The sequence below is a fragment of the Malania oleifera genome, chromosome 13, assembly GCF_029873635.1.
Source record: "Malania oleifera isolate guangnan ecotype guangnan chromosome 13, ASM2987363v1, whole genome shotgun sequence".
Lineage (NCBI taxonomy): Eukaryota > Viridiplantae > Streptophyta > Magnoliopsida > Santalales > Ximeniaceae > Malania > Malania oleifera.
The window spans coordinates 49,297,160-49,318,497 of NC_080429.1; the positions used below are offsets into that span (position 1 = coordinate 49,297,160).

Genomic DNA, 21,338 nt, shown 5'->3' on the forward strand with positions numbered 1-21,338 from the left:
AATCATCGATGTGCATATGCCTTTCTTGCCTTCTAGGATTAGGGACTCTTTGGGGACGCCCCTCGCCCCAAGTAGCAATAACAGCGTCTTACCTATCCATCCGATCTCGAATCTCATTAAACAGCATGTTCATGCATTCAAATTGTTGTTGTATAGCCTACAACATGAAAGACGACTCGTCCCTTCCTTCTTTGTTTGATGTGTCACCCCTAGAAGACATATTTTTGAAACAATAGAAAAAAAATGTTAGAAATAATTCCTCACAACACTCCTTCACGTGTTTGCAGTCAAATTATGTCACTCACACTCGTGTTTCACTCTCAAATTGGCTTTTTCCCAATATTAGTCTCACACTCTCTTGTCTTTTTCCACTCGTAGTTTCCCCTTTTCAGTTCTTTATTAAACTAATAAGCGCGATCAAGAAATTCAACTTGTAGTATTTAAACTAATACTGACGACAAGAAAGATATTATAAAAACAACGAATCAAAGGGAGAGGACAAAAACCAGATTTTTTTTAGAGAAATGAAACTACGAAAGTCACGATTCAAGAAAAAAAAAACTTTGATAAGTACCAAATGATAGCATCTGTTGCTTCAATATCACCTTTTTTTTTTTTTTTTGCTTTCTTTTCTTTTTTGACCGTCTCCTTTTTTTCTTTTTCTTTTTTTCCTTTTCTTTTCTAACGTTTTTTTTTTTTTTTTCCCTCAACTTGGTACACGTCATAAAACCAGAACAATGAATAATAAACACGAACGGAACAAGATAAAATGATAACAAGAAACAAAAGATAAAAGGATAGTAAACCTGATTTTAGAGCCTAAGCTCTGATACCAAATGATGCGAACCTCAATCGACACGCATTAAGACCCAACAATCAATATTGGAATGTTTGCACAAGAAAGCTAAAATTCAGATTTTTGATAAGAAACTTCGACCCAATGTTTATAAATGAAACGTGAACCAAAAGTATAAAGTAACAAACCCCGACCCAATGATTATAACTTAATCATAAACCGAAAGTATAAAATTTGAACGCCACAAGGAAGAATCCTTGATAAGTGCGCAAGTTCTCTAGAGAACCAAAATAAGAAACAACTCCTCACTTTTTCTCGATTTCTATTCAATGATGAATTTAGCTCTTACAATAGTGAGATATATATATATCTAGCATAGAGGACAGGGACATTAAGCACTTAGCAATTCCCACACAAGCATGGGAGACAGAGACATAAACACTTAGCAATTCCCGCACTAGCATAGGAGACACAAATAATAAATACACCAACTTACTAGACACATTAATGACTCTCACAACTTACTAAAAACTCATGCAAGCTAAGTTGTCTTGCAAAATTACAAATTAAATGTAAAGACAAAAAGCCAAAAAGTCAAATCTCATAGTTTAATAACACACCATTAATAAGGAGATTACAGCCATTAAGCAAGATTAGCTCCATCAAAAACTTGGATTAAGTTTATTAAGCCTTCATTTTCTTTGAGCCAAACTTGGAGTGCCCCATTTTTGAATAAGCCCAAATATCTTGAATTAGCCCATGAAGTGCTTCTTTGATCTTCTTGGATCTTGCTCTAGTGATAGGCCCAACAACAACATGCAATGGATCCTTTAATGGTGCTTGTTGATTCTCATCAATAGGGCAGTAGAGAGTGGCTTGGTTAGAGGTCTAGAAGTGGGGAGAGAGGGAGTGGTGGTATCACATCTCCAATTCACTGATGACACCATCTTCTTTTTAGACGATCACAATCTTTATTTTAGGAGTATTTTGGGTATTCTTCATATTTTCGATGTGTCTAGGCTCAAAATCAATATAGGGAAGAGTGGTCTAGTGGCTATGAATGTGCCAATTAAGCCTGTTAGGGAGTGGGCTAACGAAGTGGGATGTGGTATATTGGATTGGCCTTTGACTTACTTAGGTGTGTGTCCCTTTGGGCATAAACCCTAGAGCCGCAAATTTTTGGAACCCATTAGTGGAAAGGGTGATGAGGAGATTAGATGGTCGGAAGGGAGTCCTCTTCTCTATTGGGGGTAGAATTACTTTCATTTAGGGTTGTCTTGCTAACATTACGTTATATTTCTGGTCTATTTTTAAGATTCCGATGGGGATTGCTAGCAAGCTTGAGAGGATTATGAGAGAGTTTTTGTGGTTCGACAAAGGGGGGCAGAAGGACCATCTAGTGAGTTGGAATGAGGTTTGTAGATCTAAAAAAGAGGGAGGTTTGGGTCTTGGCAAGTTGGTGTCTAAAAACATCGCTCTTCTAGCTAAATGGCTATGGCACTTCCCTCTAGAAGAATCGTCCCTCTGGCATAAAGTAATAAAAAGTTTGGGATGGATGAGAACGGGTGGGATACCAATGCTACTTTAAGATGCTCTTTGGAGAGTCCATAGAGATCCATTTCTCATATTTATCCTTCTTTCATCCCTCACACTAAACTAGGGGTTCTCATATTCGTTTTTTGAAAGACCCTTGGCTGGGAAATGCACCATTTTCTACTTCTTTCCCTCGTCTTTTTCATCCAAGTGCTAAACAAAATAAGTCATTTCTTTTTTAGTTGGTGAATTGAGTAATCCTTGATTTACTGGAATCTTCATTTTAGGAGACCTCTAAACGATAGGGAGATGGTGGAATTGCCATCTTTGTTATCTTTATTGAATGGGAGTAACCTTTCTTCGGAGAGGGGCGTTCATTCTTGGTCTTTGGACCAATCAGGAGAGTTTTCTTGCAAATCTTTTTTTGAATTTTTGATTCGTTTCAACTCTTCTTTCTTGCTATACACTACTATCTAGAAGGCTAAGGTTCCCCCTAAAGTTAAAGCTTTCACTTGGTTGGTTGTGCTTAATAAGATAAACACTAATAACTTGTTGCAAATTAGGAGACCTATGAAGGCTCTCTCTCTCGATGTAAGTGTGCTCTATTACAAGAACTCTAAGACAACTTCTCACCTTCTTTTGCAATGTGAATTTGCTTGGAGTATATGGAATATGCTTTTTGGCATTATGGGAGAAAGCTGGGTTTGTCCTCCCTCGATGGAAGACTTCTTAGAAATATCCTTCGCATGCTTTGGTAGAAGAAAGGATAGGGCAACTTTATGGAAGTGTGGCTTTTTCTCAATATTATGGGGTTAATGGATGGAACATAATACTCGGATATGGAAAAAATTAAACAAAATGCTGATTTGGGAAAAAATGAAGTATTTGGCCTCTTTGTGGTGTGTCGGGTATGGATCTTTCAAAGAGGCAAGTTTTCAAGAGTTTCAAAGAGATTGGAGGAACATGTTGACTTTATGATTTTTTTTTCTTGGGTATTTTTTATGTTTTTTTTAGTATTGGGAGTGTCTCAGTTTGTCTCAAGAGATTTCTCATTCTCCCTCTCGTAAATTCTCTTTCTATAAATGATATCTATGATCAAAAAAATAATGTCAAGCTATGCCTCATATATTGAGTGAGCTTATGTTGTTGAAGTCTCTTACGTCAGAGATGGAATTTTCGGCTAAAAAGCCAAAAATATGTTTTGTGATAATCAAGCTTCCATTTATATTGCTTGCAACCCAACGTTTCATGAGAGGACAAAGCACATTGAAGTTGACTATCATTTTGTAAGGGATGATGTGTTGAAGATGATGTGTTGAAGAAGGTTGTAACTTGCAAGGACTCCATTTGTGAAACCTATGGAGTAGTTGGGCAATGTTTTCACAAAGGCTTTATTTACACCTCTCTTGTCTAGTAGTTGTAACAAGCTAGGGTTAGGTGATATCTATACAACTCCAGCTTGAGGGGGAGTGTTAGAAGAGATAGGCTTTTTTAGTAATTATGTGGTGCAAGTATGAGTATTTTTGTCTTTCAATTTTTTTTATTATTGATATATAAAAGGGCAGACCTGGAGCTGAACGTAACTCTCTAGGAAATTACCTCCTCCTTTCTATTTCTTTCTTCTTCTTTTCATCACTTCTCTTCTTTTCTTCTTCTCACCTCACTCTCTAACGTTACAAGAGTTTAATTTAATGGAATATAAAGATTCCAGGAAGTTTAAACAATTGATCCTAAAGAGCATAATTTCAAAGCCAATGATAGAAAATAATTCAATCAAAATAAGTCCAACAAATGCTCTAATCCTAAGAATACTAAAGGCAAAGAAAAAATTAAGGGACCATGCTTCGTATGTGGAAGGACAAATCATGCGGCTTAAAATTGTTTTCATAGGAAGACAAAAGGTTACAAGTCTAAGTTTATAGACAAGACACAAGAAGGTCAAGTTCACATGCTTGTAGGAAGAACCCTCCATTGTTAGGTCAAATACCAGTTCTTTAATAAATTTCACATATGAAAATAATGATCGGTAGCTAGATACTGGAGCTAATATGCACATTGTTTTGCCCGAACTCTCTTCCATATTAGGGCATAAGTGGAGGAAGTCTGACCTTAGAAAACAGCACAACCACACAAATTTCGGGTATCGAAAGAGTAGATTTGAAAATGACATTCAGGAAGATTTTAGTTCTAGAAGATGTGTAGCATGTGCCTAGTGTTAGGAGAAATCTTGTAAGTGGATTTTTTTTACTTTGTTAGTGGATTTTGTTACTTAAGTGAGGATACAAAATTGTTTTCGAATCCAATGAAGTGGCAATAACAAAGAATGAAGCTTTATTGGTATGCATGGTGATTGATTGTTCAAGCTGAATATTACACAATTTAACAAAGAATCTTCTTTAACACTTACTACTGAATCTTGCAGTGTTTGGCATGAAAGATTAGGACATGTACGCTGAGATCAAAAGATTAATGCGAAATGTGTTTCAAGAAAAATTCTTTAAAAAGAATTTTAATACAATTAATAGAAATTCAAATATACTAGAACTTATATGTAGTGATGTTTGTGGTTCTAATAGGCCATCCACTAGAACTGAAAATAAATATTATGACCTTCATAGGTGATTATTCTAGATATGGCTATGCATATCTCATAAAGGCAAAGGATGAAGCATTTAATAAATTCAAGATATATAAGAACGAAGTTGAAAGTCATTTAGACAAGAAAATTAAAACGATTAGGTCTAATAGATGAGGGGGTATAGTTCAAATGAATTTAAGGTATTCTGTGAAAATACCAATATAATTCATGAAGTAACTCCTTATTCACCTCAATCAAATGGTGTAGCTGAAAGGAAAAACAAGACTTAAATAGACATGGTTAATTTATGTTACACACATAGTTTGGGTGGACAATAGAACTTGTTGGGGGAGGCTTTATTGACATCTAGTTTTGTCTTGAATATAATTACCGTTAAAAATAGTGATAAGAAACCTTCTGAATTGTGGAAGAATAAATCCCCTGGTCTTAATATTCTAAAAGTGTGGGAGGGGCTTAGCCAAGGTAGAAATACCAAAGCCTAAAAGGAAACCGGGTGATCCTAAAACAGTAGAAGCTATAGGATAGGCTCAAAATAGTGGTTCTAATAGACTTTTAGTATTTAATTCAAAAATCAGCAAATTTTCTAATAGCACAATAGAAGCAAGAGATGCCACATATTTTAAAAAATATTTTTCCATCTAAAACAAAATTTTCTAATAATCCTTCAAATCTTAAAACAAAAATCTAGTGAGGATAATAATGAGTCCTTTGAACCTCAAAAGAGTACAAGAGTTACAAAAGAGAAGAATGTTGGTGAAGATTTCTGCATGTACATAGTAGGAGGAGATCTTATAACATATGATGAAGCAATTTCATCAATAGATGCATCTTTTTGAAAAGAAGCAACAAATGATGAATTTCAATCAATATTGCAAAATAACAATTGGTATTAACCAATTCACCTCCTAGTGGTAAAGTTATAGGTGTAAATTATTTAAGAAGTTGAAACCAGGTGCCAGCATAGATAAGTATAAAGCTAGGTAAGGGAGCTAAAGGATACTCTCAAAAGAAAGAGATGGATCATTTTGAAACTTGCTCTCTAGTAACTAGGCAACATCCATTAGAGTTCTATTAGCAATAGCATCTGTATATTACTTAATAGTGTATCAAATGGAAGTTAATACTACTTTATTAAATAGGGAGGAAGAAATATATATGCAACAAGTCGAGGGTTATATGCTTAAAGGACAAGAGAATAAAATTTGCAGGTTAGTTAAACCTTTGCATGGTTTAAAACGAGCCCCTAAACAATGGCATCGGAAATTTGAAAAAATTGTACTAAAATATGGCTTTAGAATTAATGAACATAATAAATGCTTATGTCATAAAGAACTTGATGAAGAAAACGTTATACTTTGTTTATCTGTAGATGATATTTTGATTTTGGAAACTTAGAAGTTGTCATAAACTTGATAAATTACTTTCTAAGAATTTTGACATGAAATACTTTAATGATGCTAGTTGGATAACAAATACTCTAGATGTTAAATCTAATACTGGTTATTCATTCACTTTAGGAGGTGCAGCCATATCTTGGGGATCTAAGAAACAAACAATTATTTCTAGAAGTACAATGGAATCAAAGCTAATAGCATTAGACACTACTTGAACTAAAACCTCAATAGTTGAAAAATCTAATTTTAGATATGCCTTTTGACTAAGCCTATACATGCAATGTATATGCATTGCATTGTGATTGTTGGGTTGTGATAGAATTAAATTAGACAAGTATGCTCTAATAAGAAGATGTTAATTTTCAATACATTTGCAGTTAAGGTCTAAATACATTAAAAGAATGTCAAAAAGAAACATCGTGTCAATAAATTTGTAAGATCTGAGAAAAAATTCATAGACTAGCTTACCATAAGTCTGCTAAGACGGGCATTCTTAATTCATCGAGGGGCACGAGCTTATCCCACGAGAAGTCACCAACAAGGGAAACTTAACCTCCATGACTAGAGATCCCATGAAAGAGGTTCAAGTAGAAACAACTTGCAAAGCGTGACTCACGCAAAGCACTGAAAAATTACTTTATAGCCATCCCTATGATGATAATGTGCAAGTGTGATGTTTAGGAAGGGACATCTGCCCTAATTAGCCCGATGGGAAATCTACTGCAAGGTACAAGCACATGCGCTTTTGAAGGAATCACCTACGTGACAGTTGCCATGAGGTCGTGATTATGGAATTGGGCATTCCCTAGAGACTTTCATGAGAATCAAGATTAGCGGTTATGGCCAAAATAGTGCTAACCCATGAAAAAAGCACACGTCGAGTATTGTGCATGTGACTTGTTGAAATTTGGTTACAGAGACATAATTCATAGCATAACTGAGTGCCATTTACGTGACTTGTTGAAATGTGACTAAAGGGACCTAATTCAAAGTTGGACCTAATTCAAAGCATAGTCCATTATGGATGCTTCAAATGGAACTAATCAACACCAAATGTAGGCTCAAGTAGCAAAACCTACACTAATTGCACAGTATTGTATTGCCCACTAGTATTATTTTGTCCATCTTTTACTCTTGTAGTTTCGTTGTTTTGAAGTTTGAAAACTTGACTGTTGGAGAAGTTTTAAAACCTCTCCTAGCTTTCTTTTAAAAAAAATTTAAATTTTGACTTTTAAATGAAGAGGTAATGGTTGCATAATTTAAGAAGGGCTACAACTTTTCTCTCACACCTTTCCAGATAGGCACGAATTTTCTTTATTTTCTGTATATTATTTGGATAAGTCAATCATGTAGTTCATCATCTCACTATCATCATGCCAATAATAGGTTATTTGCTGCAAGTTCAGGTTTTGTCGGAGGGGATTCTTCCGCTATCACCCACACAAAAAGAGGCAAATCTGCCTTTAGGAGCACACTCTGTTCCATGAGTCACAAGCCAGCCACATTTCCCCTTTATTTTTCTATTTAATTTATGCATCTCTAATCTCTAATACTAGGGGTGCATTCGAGTCGAGTTGACACAGTAAAATAATCGAACTCGACTTGACTCAAAAATGTTAAACTCGAAACTCAACTCAAACTCTATCAATTTCATAACTGCTAAACTGGAATTTGACTCAACTACAAGTTCATAAAACTCGGGCTTGACTCAATTAAGCTCGACTTGATTATAAATTAATATTAAATAAACATATAAATATATACAATGTATATAAAATCTTAAATATATTTATAAATTATATATTATATCAAATATATTATAAAAATAATAAAATAAAAAAGCTTGATTAGGCTCGAAACTTGAGTCTAGTATTATTATTGACCTCGAACGTGACTCGTTAAAATACTCAAACTCGACTCGAACTTGAGAAAAATCGAATCTAGTCAAGTTAGGGGGCGAATCGAGTCTGAGTAACTCACAAGTAAGTTTGACTCACTTATACCCCTATCTAATCTAGTAAAGAGGAATCCCTTTGGCAACTTCTTTAAAAAATATTAATATTATTCCTATAACTACCCTTAATTATTCCAAATACTCCTATAACTACTCATAACTATCCTAAACTGCCCTCATAATTATGTTAAATTTATCCTTATAAATCCTCATAACTGTACTAAAACAACTCTATAACTACTCATAACTATTCCAAAATGCCTTTACAATTTTCTTAAACCTTTAAAATAAATATAAAATTAAAAAATTAAAATACTCTTTTAACTCTTAAATATTTCCTTTTCAAGTTATTAAAAATTTTAAAAAACAAAATTTGGGGGAAGATGCACTTAATGCTTGCCCACAGCTCGTTATTATTATGCATGAAAAGTGGGGAAAATCATCTACAATTCAAGAAATGCACAAAAAAGTGTTAGAGATGGAGCCAGAAGACAGCCAGGAGCTGAGTTGGAGACGCGTATCATTCATAGAGATGAGTTGGAAAAATGCGTTGAAATTAAGTGCAATTTATCTCTTCATTATCCTCCCCATTGTAACTCTCATTCTTGATTAATTTTTATCTTAATTGTAATTTATTCCAAGCCCTCTAAAAGGAGGGCTATGGAAGATGTATTGTACTGAAGAACAGCACAGAATAGTGCAGAGAGAGCTGAGAGGAAGAAGGGAGGAAGAGAGAGAGAGAGAGAGAGAGAGAGAATTGTAAATATTTTCGGCGAGTTAGAGAATTCTTGGTGTGTGCTCCGTGGACGTAGGTCGTTATTGACCGAACCACGTAAAAATCTTGGTGTCACTTTGATCTGGATACTCACAAGTTCCTAACAAGTGGTATCAGAGCCTGGTTGGAGCAAAAAGGCCAGATTGGAAGTGATCCCGAAATTCAGAACTCTGCCCAGTAGATCAAAACAAGGTTTTGAGGCCACCATAGCATTCAGCTCGCCGAGACGAAGAGAAGGGTGCCCGCCGGAGTTTGAATGGAGTTCAGATAAGGCCACACACGTCGCCATGCGCCTTGCCGGAGCAAGACGTCTCTCCACGCACTGGCGATGCGCCGCACGCGTCTTCTTCACCTGTTCCGTCTCGACCCGACCCGATTCATCCCAGACCTAACCCGGAAGGTGACTCAGACCCGGGTTAACCCGAGATCCGATCCTTGACCCGAATCCGACCCGCCAATCAGAACCGGCCACGTTAACACTGCAACATCAGCTGACACGCCAGCCAGGCCACGTCAGCAGAAGTGTGCCACGTCAGCCCGGAGGTGCCACGTCATCAATGGGCCCACCCTGCCACATCAGCAAGCTTGACCGATTTGACCAGGTTTGACTAAAACTTTGACTGAGTTTTTTGGAGTTGTTTTGAGTCCGTTTTTCGAGCCACTTGAACCATTTTTAGGGTTTTCGATCGTTTCGGATCCAACCGCGCTATCCATTTGAGCTAGTTCCATCTCTAGATCAGTGAATTGAGATGTCGAATGAAAAGAGCTCAAAAATCAAAATGTTCAACGGGAACAATTTCGGTTTCTGGAATATGCAGATAGAAGATTATTTGTTTAGAAAGGAATTACACTTACCATTGAAGGGTAAGCCAACATCCATGAACGAGGACGAGTGGGAGTTGCTTGATCGAAAAGCTCTCAGAGCAATCAGAATGACGTTGTCGAAATCTGTGGCGTTCAATATCAAGCATATAACATCCACCAAGTCTCTGATGGATGCGCTCTCTAATATGTACGAGCAGCCTTCAGCCGCAAACAAGGTACATCTCATGAAAAGACTATTTACGATGAACATATCTGCAGGTGAGAGTTTTAGCAGGCATTTGTATAACTTCAATGAGTTGTCTGATCAACTCGTCTCAGTCGAGATAACGTTTGATAATAAGATTCAGGCTTTACCGATTCTCAATCAGTTGCCTGAAAATTGGAATGGTGTCGTCACTGCCATCAATAGCTCCGCAAGAAAATCGAAACTTGTATACGATGAGGTCGTCAGCATGATTTTGACGGAGGAAATAAGAATGCAGCCGAACCATAGCTCCAATTCGAGTTCAGCCTTGAACATGGAGAGTCGAGGCAGAGGAAAAAGACATGGACGATCAAACAACCGCGGCAGATCTAGGCCCATGCGGTCTCAATTCGGAAATCCCAAAGGTACTCAGGACACGGGTTCTCAAAGCACTAAAGTTATTGAGTGCTGGAACTGTAGAAAGACTAATCATTACAGGAACCAATGCAGGAGTCAGAAGAAAGATTTCGAGACGAGGGCAAAGACAGAAGCAAATATTGCTTCCGAGAATGATGAGATGTTGATCTGCTCTTTAGAAAGCAAGCAGGAATCTTAGGTCTTAGACTCCGGAGCCTCATTTCATGTCACATGCTGCAGAGATTGCCTAGAAGAGTACACACCAGGTAATTTTGGTAAGGTGTACCTCGACAACGATCAACCTTGCGACGTAACCGTCAAGGGAGTTGTGAAGATCAATATAAACGGGACAGTATGGAAGCTGAAGGATGTCAGGTATATTCCAGACCTGAGAAAGAATTTGACCTCAGTTGGTCAGCTGGCAGATGAGGGATACACGACGAAATTCATTGGCGATGAATGGAAAGTTTCAAAAGGTGTACTAACGATTACGCGAGGTAAGAAAAGCATAACACTTTTTCTAACCTCCAATACCTCCATGTCTATTTCAGTTGCTGCAGGAAATGACGACAACAACATCTGGCACCAACGACTTGGTCACATAAGCAAAAAGGAACTCAGGGTGATGCACTCAAAGGAAAAATTGAGTGGTCTACAGTCAATGCAGGTTGACATGTGTGAGGATTGTATAGTCAGGAAACAGAAGAGGGTTAGTTTCCAGATAAACACTCATGCCCCAAAGAAGAAGGGACTAGAACTGGTCCACTCAGAATGTGTTGAGCAGAATACCGATAATCCTCAGGTGGAGGAACCGGTGGAGCAGATTGTCGCACCAACATCTCCTATTCCAGCTCTGGAGCTTAGGAGATCTACTCGGTCTCATATACCAGACAGAAGGTATATTGATTACTTACTTCCTACAGATGGAGGAGAGTCCGAATGCTATGATGAAGCATGTCAGGCGGAAGATACGAGCAAGTGGGAGCTTGCGATGAAGGATGAGCACCTCCAACAAAACGTGAAAGTTGCCCAAAGGCCTTCACAACAAATGGGTGTACAGAATCGAAGAGGAGCATGACGGCTCCAGAAGGTACAAGCCTCAATTGGTAGTCAAAGACTTTGAGCAAAAGAAAGGGATTGACTACAACGGCATTTTTACACCAGTTGTGAAGATGATAGCCATCAGATTAGTCCGCAGGAATCGAGCAGACAGGAAAATGGTGACTACAGAGAAACTGAAGTTATGTTCAACTTCAGTTGATTTTCATGCTTGAAGACACATATTATGAGCACATCATTTATTCATGATACTCTGATTGAGGAGGTGTCTCTGTCTCCAAGTAGGAGATTGTTAAAGATGGAGTCAGAAGACAGCCAGGAGCTGAGTTGGAGATGCGTATCATTCATGGAGATGAGTTGGAAAAACACGTTGAAATTAAGTACAATTTATCTCTTCATTATCCTCTCCATTGTAACTCTCATTCTTGATTAATTTTTATCTTAATTGTAATTTATTCCAAGCCCTATAAAAGGATGGTTGTGGAAGATGTATTGTACTAAAGAACAGCACAGAATAGTGCAAAGAGAGCTGAGAGGAAGGAGGGAGGAAGAGAGAGAGAGAGAGAGAAAATTATAATATTTTCGGAAAGTTAGAGAATTCTTTGTGTGTGCTCCATGGACATAGGTCATTATTGACCGAACCACGTAAAAATCTTGGTGTCACTTTGATCTGGATGCTCACAGGTTCTAACAAAAAGTGCACATACTTCAGCTCCCAAAGAAAAGTACTTCAAAAATCTCAAAAACAATACCCAGATTCTCCAAATAAAAACAACCCACTTCAAACAAAAATCCCAAAACAAGCAAAACCACAAAAGCAAACATATTCAATCAAAAAGTTAGAAAAAAAAAAAAAAATCCAGCCCAGTACCTTGGAGTACGGAATAATGTGATCAAAATCGTGACAGAGACAACCGGAGCAGCCCACGAGCTTCCGAAACACGATGTTCCCAAGCGCGTCCAACCTCCAACGATCTGGGTCTCGCCCTTTGATCTTCTCGGCTTTCTCCCAGCACTGTTGCTTTACACTGTAAGGAAAACTTCTAGGGTTAGCATTAGGGCTAGGGATTGTCTTAGTGTTGCTGATGTGGAGGTCTTCCAAGGCAGGGAAATCCTCGGACACGAAAGTGTCGAGAAAAGATGAGGATGCGGCGAGCCTGGGTGAGCGCGTCCCAGATGGCCTTGGCTCGAACCCGGTCGTGTCGGCCGGTCGATCCCTGCGCGGAGATGAACGGCTTCTTCTTCTGGGCTCTCTGCTTGGTCTCATCTTCTCTCTCTGATCAGATGATTAGCTTCATTGCTGCAGGGAGGGAACTTCACAGCTGAAGTAGCAACTGCAACAAGTGAGCATCTCATGAACGAAACCGAAAGAGGATATTTTGTAGCCATGGACCAGGGGTGAGCTTAAAAACCCGAATTAAACCGCAATAAACCAGGAAAATTAGCACTGATTCAAAATTTTGAATTTTTATGGTTGTTAACGTGTATTCCTTTATGTATTCCTTATTTACTTATTCTACATTTGTACACTTGTACTACACTTGTAGTGTATTTGTACTATACATGTACAGTACTTCATGTCTTCTATATAAATAGACACTCATGTATATAGATATGAAATACAATAATACTTGTTCAGTATTTCTAACATGGCATCAGAGCCACTGTTCTGATATTTTCTTAGTAGTCTTGTTTTCTTGGTGTTGCTCATTCCCTATCCCGCTTCCGCCGTCGTCAAGGAACCACACCACAAACCACTGCATCCTCAATCACCTACGCCCACACGTCAGCTTGCCACATCAGCACTATTGACCGTTGACCCCCCCCCCCCCGAGCCTAGTGTTGACTTTTTCAGGCCAAGTTCTCCTTACCTAGTTTTTCGCGTAGATTTCATTTTTGCAGTCTATTTTTGCATATTGTGTCTCTAAATGGATAAAAAGGACATTTTTCTTCCTCGTCCAATCAATACTACATTGGAGGGGACTAGGAATTATTTATCTTAGTCTTAGACTATGCGTAGTTTTCTTAAGGATTACATGCTTTGGCAATATTGTGCTAGTGTAATCACTATTCCTATCAAGGGGGTAACTGCATTCACTGCTCACCTAGTTGAATTGGATAGTCATAACCATATGATCCTTACTTGGCTCCGGAACACTTTCATTCCTTCCATCTCCAATCTGTTGGGCAACTTTAATGATGCAAAATATGCATGGGATTTGTTGGCCAAACAATATTCCACTTCTCACAGATCCAAGAAATATTAGCTAGTGGTTGAGTTGCATTAGCTCTGGCAAGAACCAGGGCAATCTATCAATGACTACTATGATCAGCTTCGCTTCCTTTGGGACCAAATTGACCTTTCTGATCCAACTTGCGAATGCTCAAAAGATGCTCAACAATATGTTGTTGTTCGAGATGAATTCCATCTTTATGAATTCTTGATGTCACTTGATAAAGCCTATGAGCCCATTCGAAGTCAGCTTCTTAATTGCAGTCCTCCTCCCTTTCTTGATATTGCTGTAAATGAGTTGGGTGGAGAAGAAGCTCATATTGCAACCCTTCAAGCCCAAAATAAGTTGAATGTTTTGGCTATTGCTCCCTCTGCTCCCACAGAGCAACCTTCACAATCAGGGTTTGATGCCTTTAACTTTGACAATTGTCGCAAGCAATCCAATAAAAAGTTTGACAACTATTGCAAGCCTAACCACACTATTGAGATTTGTTACCGTCGCAACAAATCTACTGCAGGTGTTGCCAATTTTGAGTCTACTTTGCCAATGTCTTTCGTCTCAGCTGAGTCTCAGTCTTCTGGATCCACTATCCACCTCTCCTCAACTAAACTATAGGACATAATAGCTCAGGCAATTCATATGGCTGGTAATGCATCTCTTTCCACTGCTTTCTCAGTCTTGCATGGTAAGTCTTAATCTTGGTTCTTTGATTCTGCTTGTTGCAACCACATGACACCTCACTCATCCTTATTTTCTAAACTTGAACCTGCACCACACCCTCTAAATATTCATATAGCTGATGGTTCTACTTTACATTGCAATAGTCTAGGGTCTGTTTCAACCTCCAACCTTTCAATTCCTAGGGTCTTCCATGTACTTGACTTATGTTATAATTTATTCTTTGTGGGACAATTAGCTAAACTAGGTTATCGCTTTACTTTTGAATATTCTGGATGTATTGTGCAAGATCCAAGGACCGGGGGGGGGGGGGGCAAGAGCTTAGGACTGGTCCTAGAGTTGGGCGTATGTTTCCCGTGGACAACCTTCATCTTCCACCTGTTGCACCTGTTTCTATTGCTGCTGCAGCTGTTGCGGTTTCTTCTTTACCTTCTCTCGCACTTTGGCATACTCGTCTTAGTCATGCACCATCTTCTCGGGTACAACAATTAACTTCTAGGGGTCTATTAGATTTTGTGTCTAAAGACAATTTTGATTGTACTTCATGCCAGTTAGGAAAACAATCAGCTTTACCTTTCAATAATAGTGAATTTGTCACTAATAGTATTTTTGAGTTAATCCATTCTGATGTTTGAGGACCTTCTCCTGTTACTAGTATTGGTGGATCTCGATATTTTGTTATCTTTATTGATGATTATTCTCGTTATAATTGAATTTTTCCTATGAAATCTCATTCTAAATTACTACCAATCTATAGTAACTTTACAAAAATGGTTGAAACACAATTTTCCAAATGTATCAAGGTTTTTCGATCTGATAATGCTCTTGAATATACTCAATATGCTTTTCAAGTCATTTTGCATTCCTATAGCACTATACATCACCTAACTTGTCCAGGTACCTCCTTTTTATAAGAAAACTGAAACTTTCGGTCGATCGTGGGAATATGTTTACTAAGGTTCGGTCGACCGTGAGGGTCAAAGTCAACATGGTTCGGTCGACTGGAAGACTTTACTCATGCAATGCTCGGTCGACCGAGCAAACTGAATTTTCCCTATTTTTCTTCATTTTGATCCAAAGTTCTCCTTTAGGTCCAGATTTGATATATTACAACATAAACATGATTCTTAGTCATTCTTGGTGAAGAGATATTGCACAATTGAGGTACGTACCAAGAATTGACTTATTGACCGTAAATTACTTCCCTTTAAGTTCAAACTATTTTGGCACCGAGTACTAAGGAGTATGTGGCTTTTTTTAAATTACGCTCTTCAGTGATTGGAGAGTATCCTTCAGAAATGATGACATAGAGAAGCAAGGATACAAACCAAGGAATGGATGAAACCTCGTGGAGTGTGATCATGGTTTGGTAAGGATTTCCTATAGATGAGTTAAACCGAAATTAGAGGATTTTTGTATTTTTGGTTCAAAGGGAATATTTTGATTTTATCAATGAAATGTGAATCTCTCAGTGATAATGCAAGACAAGATCCCTAAAGCTTAATTTTGTGCAATGGACAAAATTATGCTTAAACTTGTGATTTACATGATAGCATGGGTTAAGCATTTTGAATTGAATATTGGGCATACATGTCATGTCCATGTGGAAGTGGATAAGAATTCTTAGTATAACAAGATAGGTGAGTGCGTACACTAAGATTTTTATTATAAGCAACAACCACTTCCCAAACCTACAGTCATCACAACCTCCTATACCTAAGCCTAGGAACTAAGGAAACATTAAATAATTAAGTAATATTAAGTTAAATCCAATTTTCCTTAGGACCTACGAGGTTTGCTTTCATAATAGCCCACATCATTTCTTTGTCCATACTTCTAGCATTTCTAAGTCAGATATGCCCTTTCATTTTACAAAATAAGCGAAATTTATAAGCATGTGATAGATTATGCTTACTTGTTTTATTCTGATTTGACGACGTATGACTATGGGACTTATAATATGAACCCTTTTTGAAAAATTTATCTCTTTTGGCTCTTAAGGGTTCATTATGATTATTCTTTTTATATTCTACTTTGGGTGCAACGATAGAATAATCATCTATTTCCTTTTCTAAGCAAATAATTTTCAATATCTTCTTAATCTTTCTCTTCTCAAGGATAGCATGATAATCTTTTAATTCTTTTAATTGTATAGCTATCCCCTTATTCTCAAATTTCAAAAATGATTTCTGCTTAGATATTTTAACTAGAAATTTATTCATTTTCAATAAAGTCTTTTCTAGTTTTTCAAATGACAACATGCTTTTATTATTCAAGTCAGCACATGATTCATCATAAGAATTAACACAATAGTTTTCATATGAATCATTGCATGCATGTTCAACAGGATTATCATAAAATGCAAGAGATGATTCATTCCATAATATATTGCAACATTCAATATATGAATCATCACATACATCAATAATAGAATTATTATGATATTCAGCAGATGATTCAGCATTTGATACATTACATGATTTGGCACAAGAGTCATAACAGTAAATATCACATGAACAATCAGATGATTCATCACAAGATTTTTCATAGTAAACATCACATGAACCATTTATAGTGTTATCAACAGATGATTCAGTATATGACCCATCACAACATTCATCACAAAAGCCATCTAACAAGCTAGAGTGAAAATCATATACCTCTTCGTGGATTTCTCGCTCATGATTTACCTCCTCCTGATCATTTGAGCTCGAAGCATTCGGAGGAGTTACGATCTCCTTCTCCTGGGATTCTCCATATTTCTTTTCTAGTTCATCCCAGATTTCCTGTGTAGTCTGACATGCCACAAACTCAACGAAAATATTAGAATCTAACGCAAGATATAACATGTCCATGGCATTAGAATTAATCACATTAAAATCATTTTCATTTATTTGTGCACATCTTCCTTTAGCAATCACAAGCTAGACCCTCCAGTCCATAAATTTCAAGAATATGGTCATTCTGACTTTCCACGTGGTGTAGTCGACACCACAAAATACTGGAGGACTAGAAAGTGACTGTCCCTCATCGAATAAGGATACACCAATGTGAGTCATTGCCATCTTTTTGCAAAAACGTTTAAGTCAAGTGCAACGAGGCTCTGATACCAATTGTTAGAATTGGTGTATTCCCAAGAGGGGGGGGTGAATTGGAATTTTAAACTTTCCTCCTAGGTTGAACTAGATGTTAGCAAAATATTACAACTTAGGGTCTTTCTGTGCAGTTCCAAATACGCCGATAAATATAATATACGGAAATTTAAATCAAGCGTATCATTCACATAATAACATACATATGCGGTAAATATAAAGTGCAAAAATATGAACAAACACACGATATGTTATCGGGGTTCAGCCAACTATGCCTACGTCCTCGCCTCTAGCTCATAAGCCCAAGGATTCCACTAATAGCTCACTTAAGGGTGGAGCGGCACCAATTACAACTAGGTCAATTAGCTCAGGGCGGCCTCAACCTTAACCAGGTCAATTAGCGGGGCTGACCTCAACCTACACACCTTAATAGGATGGCGCACCTAGCTTTCCTAACCGGGTCTAAGCCAATTCGGGACTATTCCAGGGCTAGTCTCCCTCTTTAAGCCCGTTCCTGGAAATACAACAGATGTGTATTACAATCAAATGGTACAGTGATTATGCTTTCATGTAAAGCAGATGTGTACCCAGTTACGTTCAATCACATACACCACAAATGATTTAATATGTAAGCTTAGTGTGGTCAAATATCTCAACTCTCAGATATATATATATATATATATATATATACATATGTATATATTTACTATCAGTGTAATGAGTGCGTGAGAGTATTAATCAAGCAATCTTTGTATCACAAGATATTCAGCCAATAAGTTCACACAAAGATGTCAAGTCTCAAGTATTTCAATCAGCAGAATGTCTCAAGCATGTAAATATCAAATGATGTATATGCTTGGTTTGCAAAAGATGTGTAATCTTTGTATTCAGCAAATAATATATGAGTGAATGAATATTGCAACAAAGATCACTATCACATAAACAAATATCTTCTCAAAGTTATATCAAAATAAATACCACAAGATATTTGAAAATGTTTTGAAGAGATTTTGCAATCCACAAACAAATACGAACTTCTCAAGATATTGCAATGGATATGTAATACTCAGAAGTTTAAAACAAGTTTTCTTAGGTGAGACTTATTAACAAAGTCCCATAAAAATACTTAGGTTTAGCTCTCAAGAAAATTATATCAAACAACTGGAGCAAGGAGAGCAAACCTATATGCACAACCACACTTAAACACACTTACAAGGATATTTTAGAAGTAAGATCTAATAAAAATAAGTGTTGGAGGCTCAAAGATGAGTATTATGGGTTTTTGAATTTTCAAAGAATTTCTCCCTAATCCAATTTACTAATATCATGCTAATTTGCACAAATGATCACATATAAATAGACATAGGACAAGTTATGACCGTTAGGGACCTATTGGGTATTATTAGGAAAGTTTAATGACATTTCAAATATTTTAACCCTGTTTAAAAAATGTTTAACCGCAGTAAAAATCAGGGCAACCCGAGAGGTCCGGTCGACCAGAACAGTTTTGGTCGACTAGAGTTCATATGATTCGGTCGACCAGGGCACTTTTAAACTGAATGGTCGGTCGACCGAAAGTGGGCGATTTTCCACTTTACTAAGGTTCGGTCAACCAGGTCATTTTGAACTGACTGGTTCAATCGACCAAATCGTTGGGATTTTTCCCGAGGACCCTCGGTCGATCAGGTAGTTGGTATTCATTTTTGGCTTGGTCGACCAGATGGTCAAATTGTTGACCTCAGGGAGTTTCGGTCGACCGGGGCATTTTGAACTACACTGGTTCGGTCGACCAGGACTTTGGTTAACTGTTGACCCAGGCCTGTTTCAGTCGACCAGAGTAGAATGAACTGCCAAGGTCGGTCGATCGAAAGTGCACAAAGTGTGCATTTCGGTCCTGTCTTGAAACACACAAACCCTATTCAAGTGCCTAACAATCATAGGTGCAATGATGTGTGTCCTAGGGTCATTTTTGTCCAAAATAAAAACACCGAAAGAATCCGGTGTCGATCGACCCTAAGGTAATTCTAAGGTCATTTTTGCATTATGATTGGTTTGAGCTTACGTATTATCATGCATGTGATGTGTGTGAGCTTATTACAAATCAAAAACCATAATTAACTATTACAGACCCTTTGCATATGAATTAAATACAACATGAAATAAAATACAAGTGAATTGGGTCTTCCAACTTTAAGCTGTACTTGCTTTGTGCCCATCTCGATCTTAACAATCATAGTTCCTGCGCAAAATCTCAAATACCCATTAGATACAATGAGTATTTGTCATAATCAAAACCGGGCGTGACCTATAAGGTCAATACTTGGGACTTGGTTATTCTCCCTCCTGGACAGTCCATTGTGGGTTGTAAGTGGATCTACAAGATCAATACTTGCTCTAATGGGTCCATTGAGCATTATAAGGCTCGTCTTGTTACAAAAGATTTTACATAGAAGTATGAGATTTATTATGAGGAGACCTTTGCTCCAGTTGCTCGTATCTCATCAGTTCGTGCCCTCTTAGCTATTGTTGTTGCTAGTAAGTGGAACCTTTTTCAAATAGATGTCAAAAATGTATTCCTTAACGGGGAGTTAAGTGAAGAAGTTTATATGCAACCTCCACCTGGTCTCTCTATTGAACCAAACATGGTTTGTCACCTTCAATGTGCACTTTATGGACTTAAACAAGCTCCTATATGTGGATGATATGATCATAACTGGTGATGACCTCAGTGGCATTCAAGAACTCAAAAATTTTGTCAGTCAGTAATTTGAGATGAAAGATCTTGGTCATCTCAACTACTTCTTGGGTCTTGCAATCACTCATTCCATAGATGGTCTTTACATTTCTTAGGCCAAGTATGCAATTGAAACTTTTGTCTCATGCTGGACTGACTGATAGCAAAACTGTTGACACTTCAATTGAACTCAATGCGCATCTGACTCCCTTAGGGGGGAAACTATTGTCTAATCCCTCTCTTTACAGACACTTGGTTGGCAGCCTAGTTTATCTCAATGTCACTTGTCCAGACATCTCCTATGTTGTTCACCAGGTGAGCCAGTATCTGTTCGCTCCATGATTGACTCACTATGTTGTTGTTCTACGCATTCTTCGATATCTGAAGGGCACTCTCTTCCATGGCCTTTTCTACTCTGCTCAGCCTCTTCTTGTTCTCCGTGCATTCTCTGATGCCGATTGGGCAGGAGATCTTATTGATCGCAGGTTCACCACTGGTTATTGTTTTCTCCTTGGCACTTCTTTGATTTCTTGGCGAAGTAAGAAACAAACCCTTATGGCTCGCTCTAGTACTGAAGCAGAATATCATGCCATTGTTGATACCATATCTGAGCTCCTTTGGCTACGATGACTTCTCAAGGACTTAGGTGTGTTCATGTCCTCTGCGACTCCTCTTTATTGTGACAATCAAAGTGTCATTCAAATTACTCACAATGATGTCTTCCATGACTAAACACATCAAGGTTGATTGTCATTTTATTTGTTATCATCTTGTCCATGGTGCTCTCAAGCTCTTCTCAATTTCTTCTAAAGATCAATTTGCAGATATCTTCACCAAGTCACATCCTAAGGGACGTCATTGTGCTTTGGTTGACAACCTCAAGCTGGTCTCCCACCCACCTTAAGTTTGAGGGGGGCTGTTAACGTGTATTCCTTATTTACTTGTACTACATTTGTACTACACTTGTACAGCACTTTGTGCCTCCTATATAAATAAGTACCCATGTATACTCTTATAGATAAGAAATACAATAATACTTGTTCAGTATTTCTAACAATGGTTAT

The 21,338-nt window shown here is 37.6% G+C and overlaps 2 protein-coding genes across 4 annotated transcripts in view; one reads left to right on the forward strand and one right to left on the reverse strand.

Annotated features, from left to right (window-relative positions):
- The window catches only part of LOC131146236 (uncharacterized), a 57,084-nt gene extending 43,904 nt beyond the window's left edge, over positions 1-13,180 (reverse strand). For all 3 annotated transcript variants that reach the window (XM_058095676.1, XM_058095675.1, XM_058095674.1), the window contains exon 1: positions 12,408-13,180. In XM_058095676.1, coding sequence (XP_057951659.1) covers positions 12,408-12,803 — 396 coding nt within the window. In that variant the 5' untranslated portion in view covers positions 12,804-13,180. The remainder of the gene's footprint in view (positions 1-12,407) is intronic.
- A 7,190-nt stretch (positions 13,181-20,370) lies between these two features.
- LOC131145832 (uncharacterized mitochondrial protein AtMg00810-like) lies at positions 20,371-20,904 on the forward strand. Its single transcript, XM_058095015.1, has 2 exons — positions 20,371-20,589; positions 20,662-20,904. Exons 1-2 carry the CDS (start codon positions 20,371-20,373, stop codon positions 20,902-20,904), a joined length of 462 nt encoding a protein of 153 aa, XP_057950998.1.
- The last annotated feature ends 434 nt before the right edge of the window (positions 20,905-21,338 follow it).

Bases quoted from the DNA above. Each gene is read 5' to 3' on its own strand.
- LOC131145832 (XM_058095015.1), top strand. From the start codon at position 20,371: ATGGTCTTTACATTTCTTAGGCCAAGTATGCAATTGAAACTTTTGTCT. The intron at 20,590-20,661 runs GTGAGCCAGTAT...CGATATCTGAAG, and splicing joins TCTCCTATGTTGTTCACCAG to GGCACTCTCTTCCATGGCCT.